The sequence below is a fragment of the Leucopleurus acutus genome (assembly GCF_964270905.1).
Source record: "Leucopleurus acutus genome assembly, chromosome: 3".
Classification (NCBI taxonomy): domain Eukaryota; kingdom Metazoa; phylum Chordata; class Mammalia; order Artiodactyla; family Delphinidae; genus Leucopleurus; species Leucopleurus acutus.
The window spans coordinates 61,094,472-61,105,071 of NC_139145.1; the positions used below are offsets into that span (position 1 = coordinate 61,094,472).

A 10,600-nucleotide genomic window follows, 5' to 3' on the forward strand; every position below is an offset into this window, starting at 1 on the left:
AAGTAACTTGTAGGAAAGATGAAATGGGGTCTACCCAAGTTAGGAGGGAGGCCCAGATTCCCATTTCAGCTCTGTCAAGAACATGCTGTATAATCTTAGGCCTCCATTTTCCCATGTACAGCAGATATCAGGAGGACTACAGATCAACCCTGTGACTTTCCAATTGTTTTTCTTATCTCTTCTCTCCCAGAGAATGTGTCCCCCCTCCATTGTCATGCAACTGAGCACGTAAGTTCCTGTGGGGTGCTATCGTGTGCTGCCCTTGCCCTGGGACCAAGCACTGCCTGGGGAGCGCATGCAGTAGTACTTGCTCACCACATGCCTACACTGGTCACACTTGACCGTGCAGCACCACTGGAATTTGCAGTTACAGCTGCTTATAGCCTCAGTTCTCTTCTCTTCCACCTGCAGGCCACACTCTGTACACAAGCGCCCGCAGCTGCATTGCTCCCACCTGGATGTATTGTGGCTGTTCTGCAGACACTCCCGACCCTCTGTGCCATAGATGCCCAAGCTGGAATTGCGGGTACAGTAATCAGGCGATTCCTCTAAAAAGATCAGCTCAGCTTCTGCACTAGGAAGGAAGGCCTCAGTGGGTGCCCAGTGGCCCTCGGCACTGTTCCCAGCCCTTAGCTGCCGCTTATCCATCTCAATTTTCAGTGCCTGGTCATACTTGGCCTTTAGGTAGTTGCCCATCTCCCGGAAGTTAGCCAGCTGCAGCCAGCATGTCTGGATGCTACAGCTCCCCGAGATGCCATGACATTTGCAAGTCCTTTTCATGGTGGCTCTCACTGCCTTCACAGAGAGAGAAAGAGAGAGGGAGGACAAAAGGAGATTGGCTCTGGGTAGAGAAGACCAAAGGCTAGCAATTAATGGAATATTTTAGATTTGTGCTTCTTAACTTTAGAGTACATTAGAATTATGAGGGAGGCCCGTAAGAAGATCTGGGCCCTACCTCATATCTTCTCAATTAGGAAGTTCAGAGGTTTAAAGGCCATGGTATTGGTGATTTTAACGTTCCCCTGAGTGATTCTTATGGAAGAAGTGAGGCAAGTGTTGAGGAGGTTACTGAAGTCAGATAAGCTAGGCTGAAGGCCTAACTTCATCACTTGTGAGCTTGTTTCTCTTTCTGCCCATAAGAATAAGAATGATCAAGAAAGTAATTTGTAAATTAAAAATGAAAAACATGATCATTGGCACTGTTATTGTGTTGAAGCTGGGGGCTAGAGTATTTGTAGGTATTTGGATTTGTCTTTTGGGCCCTCTCCCAGAGGGAAGGAAGCTCTGAACCCCTACCCCCAAGGCTATTACCCATGGTTGTAATTGCCTTGAAAACCTCTTCCCTTTGCCATGGGCAACCAGGACATCTAGGTATAGGTTCAAAGGGAAATTTCTATGCTCTTAGCTTCTAATACAACTAGACTCCAGATTTCAGTTCAGAACACTCCAAGGATTGCTACCCCACCAAAAGTCTTGGGGGAGATTAGACCTTCCAGAGAAACTTAGATCAGCCCCAACCCCTCCAAGCCCAGAAAGACATTAGGACATAGGTTGTATGATAAACCCCTGTTAATTTCCTAGAAATGCAGTTGAAATGGTTAAAATTTTAAGTCATGAAAGCAAGGCCTTTGTTCTGTGTTCTCAGAAACCTGCCTGTAGAAGGAGCTAGCATATAAGGTTTAGTGATAAAAGGACTAGGCTAAAAGATCTGTGTTCATTGCCTGGTTCTGATACTTATTAGATGTATTGCCTTGGCCAAGCCACGGCTCTGCCTTAACTGGCTTTGTCATCCAGAGAATGGGGGTGGCTATACCAGTCCTGCTGGGTGGTGTGAGGATGAAACATGTATGAGACAGCTCTTGGTAAGTTGTGAAGGTCTGTATGGATGTGAGGCTTTTGTAAATACTGAGCCTGTTGGCTCATTGGTCAACTCTTATACGTACCAGCCTGCCTGCCCTGTTGTTATGAAGATTCATCAGGGCTCTGGCATCCTTCCCCTTCTCCAGACTGTCCACGAAGAGTTTGGAGATTCTTTCCCCAAACTCTACATTGTCGCTGCAGCCTCCCCAGATCCAGCCATGGCCTCCTACGCATAAGGAAAGAATAAGTTCTGTGTATAGCTTCCTGCTAAGTCCCTGGAGAGGAGTCAAGGTCATTTTAGCTGACATAGACAGACCATCCCCAAGAGTCCTAGAAGTGTGTAAAGCTATAGCTAAGGTGAGACAGGGAGGGAAATTCCCTGGTAGTCCAGTGGTTAGGACTCCACACTCTCAGTGCCAAGGCCGGGGTTCAATCCCTGGTCAGGGAACTAAGATCCTGCAAGCCACGCAGGGTGGCCAAAAAAAAAAAAAAAAGGAAAAAGGTGAAACAGGGAAATGGGGAAATGGAGGTATTTTCGGTGGGGGTCGGGGGGAGTCCTATTCCCAAAGCCAACTGCCCACCCTTCAGGTACTCCCCAACTCTAGACAGTTCAACTCTATACCCAAAGTAAAGGTAGGCACGCTGGGGCTGGCCTAGAGGATCTCAAATGTTCACTGCAGTTCAAACATTCTAGAATTCTGTACCATTATGCTACAGTAGTCTTGTTAGAGCCACCTCCTCCCTCATTAGTGACAAATCTAAGTCTCTTAGGCTGTCTGCAGATAATTGGGTAGCTCTGGATTATGCACTAGTCATTCTAAGCCTGAAATACAAGGGTTAGCTTTAAACTCTCTTTGGCCTCCTCCTTCCTAGATGCCTTGTTGGCTTTAGAGCTTGGTGCTACTTGCTGGTCCTAGAATCATGGATCCAGCTCAGTTCTTAGGAGGGTCTAGATCTAGGAGCTCCCACCAATGAAGCTGCTGCTAGAGTCTAGGGGTTTGAAGAAGCTGTGTCCCTCAGCCTTTCCCTGGAAGAGTTTAGCCTACGCTCAGCTCTATACCCTTCACCTCTTCCCACCCCCATCAGAGAGCACAACTTACCTGTTTTTCCATTTTTTGACTCATCACAGCCACAGTTTTCAAAGTCGCCCATGCTACAGTTCTTGGTGATGGTGTACATGACTCCAGCAGAGCTGATAGCATGAATGAAGGAAGTCTCCCTGGTGGCTTTGGAAAGAAAGAGGGGGCTGGAAACTAGGACCCTGATGACCCAAAGAAGAGTTTTTGGAAAAGAAATGCCATTTCATTTCTCTCTCCTGTCCCCCTCCCTCTTTGGGTTTATTAAGAGAATGCTCTTCTACTTGAGAGAACAGTGCATGCCTTTCCAGCATCCTTACTTCATCCAGGCAGGAATGAGCATCCCCATGCTACAGATGGGGAAAGTAAAACCCAGAGATAAAGTGATGAGACCAAGGCCACTCTCCTCACCAGTTATGGTGTTGGGACCAGGACACTATCCCCCTGATATCCAGCCTAGGCCTCTGTTCATTAGCCGTTGCTTCTTGTCCTTAGGCAGTGAGGACTCAGAGCTATGAGGCTGGCTTATGAAAGAGAGAAGGGTATTTTCTTCTCTCTGACATGGAGTTGGAGCCATGTAATAGTCATCATGATAATACCTACCACTTACTGAGCTTGTATCTTCCTAACTCTTTATAAATGTTGTCCCATTTTACTTCTCATCCTATTTGTATACCCCACAGGAAGATACTTTTTTTCCTATCTTCTTTACTCCCTTCCCCCTAGCTTTTCTCAGGCAACTCTTCATTAATAGTTTCTACATAAACAACTTTCATGCAAACTACTATACATAGTTACAAACAACTGCTCACACACACACACACACACACTCAAGTTGAAGCATAGCTCAATGTGTGATCTCTGTTTCTCTGTTGTTGGGATTTTATGACAGTTGAAACTCCCTCAGGGGCTGCAAACACAGAGCCCTTTCCCCATTTTTGTTTCATGCAAATCAGTACAAGATAAGTGTGTACAAACACAAATACAGACATGCATTAAAAAATAGAGTAATTACATTTCTATAGAGATACCTTTGTATTCACCTCATTCAACCCTCACAACACTCCTGGTGAGCTTAACAGCTGACCTTATTGACCCAAATGACAACACTGAGGTTGAGAGAGGAAGTAACTCACTTGAGGTCACACAACAAGGAAGTGGCAGATCACTGCTAACTTTTTCATTGCACTGTAAACATACATGTTACACATACATATATACTTCAAGCCCAACTTCATGGACATATACCCGTTTGTACAGGTGCACAAACTTACCACTTCTCAGCCTGTTGTGAGTGGAAAGCTGGAGAGCATTTTCAGGGCAGTTCCAGCGTTCCCAAGCAAATTGGAACTTACACTCCTCAATGCCACTCTGGGCACCCAGGGCCACACTGGTGGTGTAAGTCAGATAGGCCTGGCAGAGGGAAAAGGATGTGAGCTTCAACCCTGGCTCTAGTCAGGTCATCTGGGTCAGAGGGTGCAAGCAAGACTCAAATGGGTCAGCTCTCCATTAGGGAATAATCAATCATAGGTTCCTCTGGGTGGGTGACTTCTGGCACTATCTCCCTTCCCCTCTTTTCCTTCCCCAAAAGAGTTCCCTTAGGAACCTGGATGGGTAAAAACAGGAGCAGGAGATCATCCTACCTTGGGACCTGTTATCAGGAAATTGTTCACTGACCTACCAAAAAGAGAAAAAGTGAGGTAATGGTGAATGGGGATGAGGTAGTAGAAGCTTCCTTGGTGAGGAGGGGGGGTGGGGGGGAGGGAGAGGGAAGGACTTACCAGGCAGAGGCACTGAAGGTTGCATAGCATATGCCCACAGCCACCCTGAGCATAAACAAGTCCCCCATGGCCCTTCCCACCCCCAGGGGACCAAGTCTAGCCCAGGGCCAAGTCCAGAGAAGTGAGGAGAGGGCAGGATCTTTCTCAGTATTTATGTAGGGAAATGCTGAATGGCCAAGGGGGAAAAATCAACAGCTCTTCTCATTTGTCCCTCACTGGCAGGGCTGTAGGAGCCACTGACCCAATGGGGGACCAGGGAGGAGGGACTCAGCCCAAAGCCTCCAAGGGAAGCCCCGCCCTGCCCCGCCCTGCCAGCCCTTCTTCCCTCCCAGGCTGACAGATGGGCTGGGGCCTTTCCCTACCCAGGAGGTTTCTACCCTCTATAAGTCAGACTTTTGTCTCTTCCTGCTTGAGGGCTCATTTTTCAGAATCTTGTAGCCCAGAGCAAGCAAGTTTCCTAGCTCTGCTAATTCTAAAGATAGGTCATCTATCCCTCAAAGTTACGGTGTCCTCACCCGTTAATATGACCCCACTCCTTACCCTGCCTTCCTCCTCAAGGTGTTAATAATTATAGAGGAACTCTACTTGGGGCCCTCTCCTACTCATTTTACCCAAGCAACCAAGTGCACCATTCCTACCTCCTCCCTTGGTGACTGTAAAGTCACGTGGGACCCTGGAGCAGACACACTTCAGAGGCCACCTCTCAACAGTCCCTTCTACCATATTCTACCAAAGTAAGTTCTGGTAAATTTCCTTCATTCCTAGTAGGTCTACCATTTTATATTTGTTAGAGCTCTAGTTTGTTAACTGCTCGTATATGTGAGAATCAACCTTTGGGCCACCCAGGGCTATATTTCAGAAGACTGATGCCTTTCTTTCTGATAGCACTTTGTTGCTAGGACATAAGCTCCTTAGGCAGGAATCTGTCTTTAAGATTCACTTTGTATTCTTTTTTTTTTTTTTTTAACATCTTTATTGGGGTATAATTGCTTTACAATGGTGTGTTAGTTTCTGCTTTATAACAAAGTGAATCAGTCATACATAAACATATGTTCCCATATGTCTTCCCTGTTGCGTCTCCCTCCCTCCCACCCTCCCTATCCCACCCCTCCAGGCTGTCACAAAGCACCGAGCCAATATCCCTGTGCCATGCGGCTGCTTCCCACTAGCTATCTACCTTACTACGTTTGTTAGTGTGTATATGCCCATGACTCTCTCTCGCCCTGTCACAGCTCACCCTTCCCCCTCCCCATAACCTCAAGTCCGTTCTCTAGGAGGTCTGCGTCTTTATTCCTGCTTTACCCCTAGGTTCTTCATGACATTTTTTTCCTTAAATTCCATATATATGTGTTAGCATACGGTATTTGTCTTTTTCTTTCTGACTTACTTTGTATTCTTAGTGCGGAAGAAGATGCCTGGATGAATGAACAAATGAGTGAAGGAATGAATGAATAAAAGAACTTGTGGCCCCTAGGAAGAACCCGAAGCAATATTAGGTAGGGTCGGGGACTGCAATGAAAGGGTGGAGACCTTCCTTGGTTGGTGAAACTCTTTTCTAAGGCTGGGGAAGGCAGGCTAAAGAGACGCAGAGGAAAGTACAAACAGGAAGTTACAGTCCTAACTCATTACTCTGTGACCACAATCCAGATCACTTCACAGCACCCTGGACTGGATTTAGATGAGAAAGGGAGCTCAGAAATCCCCCCACCAAAGGAGTTCCAGGGGCCAAGGCGTTCCCCAGGCCTTTTTAGAGCAGTGAACTCAAAGTGTGGGCTGGGATTAGTGTCAGCCTGCAAACTATTATCTTTATGTGAGAAGATAAGTACAGAAATGAAAATGTTTAGAAATTTTTATAGCAGTTTGACAGAGTGATTTTAGATATGTTGAAATCTAATAAGACATTTGGGCTCCTATTCTGTGTCTTTTTTTCTGTTTCATTTTTCTAGGAGGATGGGTATGAATGTCTCAAATGCAAAATGTCCTTAATGGACTAAAGCTCTGGCTCTCAGCCCAGCAAGCTCTCTTCCTTTCCTTGCTTGTGGGATTCTCTCCTTGGGGAAGAGAGGTGTCCCACACTGAGTTACTTGGGAAAAGCACACTGAGTTTTGCCTCAGTGGCCTTTTCTCTCTTTCCTGCTTTTCCCAATCAAGAATCTAATATTTACACCTGAAACTGATTTAATATTGTAACTGAATGATACTTAAAAAAAAAGAATCTATTGTTTAATTTTCACTTCTTAAGACAGCAGGGTTGATTTCCATGCCACTGACTGTGTGTTCAGAACAGGGGTCACATTAGACCCAAGGAATCTCCCACACTCCTTGAAAGAGTTTTAGGAGTGATCCCACATTCACTTCCTGTGTATGAGTGACTGGGTCTTATTCTTCTGTGCTCCCCATAGCACTTGGCATTTAGTTGGTACTCTATAAAAACATTCTTTAATTTTCTAGGAAGGAGAGGGGAAGGTGGTGAGCTTTTTGTGTGTAAACTTTGTGCTTGCTCCTGCTCACATTCTCTAAAGATCATATAAATTCTCTAAAAGGAATTTAGGATGTTAAAGAAAGGCCTCTGCTCCAGGTATTAGGAGCTTTGGATGTTGGCCACTAATTTATTATGTGACCCTGGGCAAGCTATTTACTGTCATGTGGACTCAATTACTTCATTTGAAAAATGAGAGAGTTGGGAAGATGTTGAGTGTTGAATAACCTCTAAGGATTCTACCAGCTCTCTTACATGCTATAATCCTAATTTTATGATTTACAAAATTTATTAACCCCAGAGGTGATTGTAGGCCAGAGATGGGAAAGTCTTGTCTTCTCCAGCTGTCAGCATGGGAATCTTATGTATCTTTAAATCCTTCAGTTGGCCATCTGGATAAGCCTGTGAGATGGATACCTGGAGGGCAACCAATGGCTTCTTCAGAGTGCTTTGGGACTCTGTCTACGTAAGACCGCTGTGCTGGACTGATCATAGTCATTCATTGTGGTAGAGGGTCTCCTGGAGGGAGAGAAGAGCCAGAGATTGGTGCTCCACACTGAAGTTTACACATCATTTATAGCCAGCTTGTGCATCCATTTCCTTAACCTCAGCTCTATTATCTCATTAGTTTTTAAGTGACGATTCAACTCTTTCAGCTGTTGGTTTCTCTCTTTTGGGAATGGAAATCAGGAACTGAAGACCAGAGTAGATGACAATAGTGGAGGCAGAATGGGCCTATGACCAGACAGACAGAATAGTAGTATATCTGAGCTAGTGGTGTGCTGGTAGATATTCAACAACCAGTTTCAGTGTGACAGGAGACATGATTGGTAGTGTTTGCTGATTTGCATGGTGTAAATACTTCCACCATGGCTGATTTCAAACTACCAGTGTGGGCTTGGGAAGAGACAAATAGTGGCACATCATTATACAGTATTTTTATCGTAGGTATGATAGATGTAATTAACCTTAAGGGTATAGATAATAGTAAAATCTAGTAAAATAATAAGGAAGTGATAAATTTTGACTACTTATCTTTGTTTTTGTTTGGCGGTGTCATGCAGCTTATGGGATTTTAGTTCCCTGACCAAGGAACTAGGATTTTAGGAACCTAAAACCTAGGAAATCCTAGGTTTTAAATCCTAGGAACCAAGGATTTTAGTTCCCCAGGCCCCGGCAGTGAGAGCACTGAGTCCTAACCACTGCACAGCCAGGGAATTCCTTTTTATTTTCCCCTTTGTTTTTAATATAATTAATTTATTTATAAGTTTAATTGTAAGTTTATATAATTTAATTTTAATAACAGCTGTGTTTAACAACCAGTTTGCAAAATTCCTAAAAATTTCACAATAGGTTCTCTGAGACTGGACAAGCTGCCTCCCACCACACTGCTGGATCCCTGTATCCTCCCTCTAGGCCACTGGGAGGTAAAGTGCAAAAGATTTCTCTGTAGAATTTAACACCAAATATTTGTTTGTTCCAATTATGTGCAAGGCTTTAACCTTTGCTGAGCCAAAGTCTTGCTACCTGCCCTCAAGGAGCTTAGTATCTAGTAAAAAGGAGATAAGGTCTGTATCTAAGTATAATGTAGGGCATCGAGCGGTAGGTGGAATGCAATGAATAAATGCACTGTATTCCACTGGAATGGTATTCATAGAGCTAGAGAGGAGTAGGACGGGTTAATCCTGAAGGCCCCTTCCACCATCATGTTCCAGGATGTTGAGATACCAGGAGTCTTAGGGGAACACTGGGGGCAGTAATCAGTGAGGAGTAAGCCAGAGTCACCCTTGCTGTGCCCAGCTTCAGGAAATCTAGAGGCCATTTATAGTGGCATAGAGTGTCTGAGCTAGAGGCTCCCATTTTTACAAGGATATACCTGAGGCCCAGAGAGAGAGGATTTACTCAGTGTTACATAGTGAGTTGGGGCCAAGAGAGCCTTGATGCTACCATCCTGGTTTGCCCAGGACTGAGGTGTTTCCCGTGGTATGGAACTTTCAGTGCTTAAACCAGAACAGTCTTGGGCAAACCAGGATGGTTGGTCACCCTGCGGTAATGGTGGTGTGCATCCTAAGCTAATGCTTCTTCCAGATGTGCATTCTCACTAAACTCCACAGATCCCTGATTCCTCCACATTTCTTTTCCAGTCTCCTTTTTCGGGGCTCTGAGACTAGAGGGGCTGCTTAGACTATGGAGCAAGTTGGGGGGTGTGGGAGTTGAGTGAGAGGGTGGAGAGAGGGTGGAGATGGCTGGAGAATGCCAGAAGAGAAAGAGATAGGATTTCTGACTTTTAACACTCCTCTGCTAATTAGATAAGGGGTGGAGATGGGGGGTAGAGAGAATGAGCCTCCATGCATATTCTTCTGAGCAGTGACACTGAGCAGAGCTCAGGAATTTTTAATCTCTGGTCTCCACCCCTCCTCCTTGGAAGCTTGTCTCTTCCCACCCCCTGGTGACTCCCAGTCCAAATGCCACAGCTGCTTGAGCCCCTGACCCTCCCTTTGACCCCCCAGTTTAGCCTCAATGACTTGCAAAGTTCCTCAACCATATACCCAGGGAAGGAAGAGGAGAATACTTCAATTTTCCCTTTGAGATCTAGGTTTCCAAGTGTGGGGAAGAAAATAGGCCTTCCTGTGTGGAAAATTGGAGCAGTTCCTGGAACACATGGGCCTGTGAGGGCTGGGGTACATTAGAGGGGATAAATCTGCAAGCCATGACTAGCTGTTTCTTGCTTGAAGGTATATTTCCTTCATCAGTTGGGAAGCTCCTTAGGGCTTGCCCTTGTCAATCCCAACCACACAGGAATCTCTCCAAGGATAGCAGCATATTCTCCCATTAACTGAGGTGCCCAGGTGGCAGAAGCTGCATCATCATTAGCCTAGAAAGGTTTGGAGTTGGAGGGGCTCATCCAAGGAGAGATTTCAGTTGGCTAAAACCCCTTTATTATATTTTTTATTCTCTCACTGTTCAAAACTCCCATCTCTGGACATTAGATAGGACACAGAAGTTCCAAGTTAATGTTTCTTGATTGATTGTTGTTGAAGAAAGTACAGAGATGATTGTGGAATTTTATTAGTTTTCAGAGAAATATGCATCCATCTATCCACTTATTTATTCTAAAAATATTTACCTACTTAGTTCAGGCTAGTATTCAACACTTATGGGTCTAAGATGAATTATCATTATTTGTTTTTATCCTGGAGGAGCTCTTAGTCTGGTCTGAGAGAGAAAAGCTTAAATAATTTATAACAATACAGTGAGATAAAGTACTCTGGAAAAGTTGGAGGGGGAGTAAGGATAATGAGTAAATCTCCATAGACAAGGACTTCTGATAGAGACCTGCCATCTGGTGGCGATGAATGGTACAACATGCTCTTTGTTGGTCTGATGTGGGATTCAGTATCGCAA

At 45.0% G+C, this 10,600-nt stretch overlaps 1 protein-coding gene across 1 annotated transcript; it reads right to left on the bottom strand.

Annotated features, from left to right (window-relative positions):
- Window positions 1-246: 246 nt before the first annotated feature.
- On the bottom strand, window positions 247-4,922 carry WNT8A (Wnt family member 8A; the record flags this gene model as incomplete). Its single annotated transcript, XM_082835594.1, has 6 exons — window positions 4,718-4,922; window positions 4,580-4,613; window positions 4,211-4,349; window positions 2,961-3,086; window positions 1,944-2,086; window positions 247-795 (listed from the first exon to the last, which is right to left on the bottom strand). The coding sequence occupies exons 1-6, from the start codon at window positions 4,783-4,785 to the stop codon at window positions 247-249; spliced, it is 1,059 nt and encodes a 352-aa protein (XP_082691720.1). The 5' UTR covers window positions 4,786-4,922.
- Between the last annotated feature and the right edge of the window lie 5,678 nt (window positions 4,923-10,600).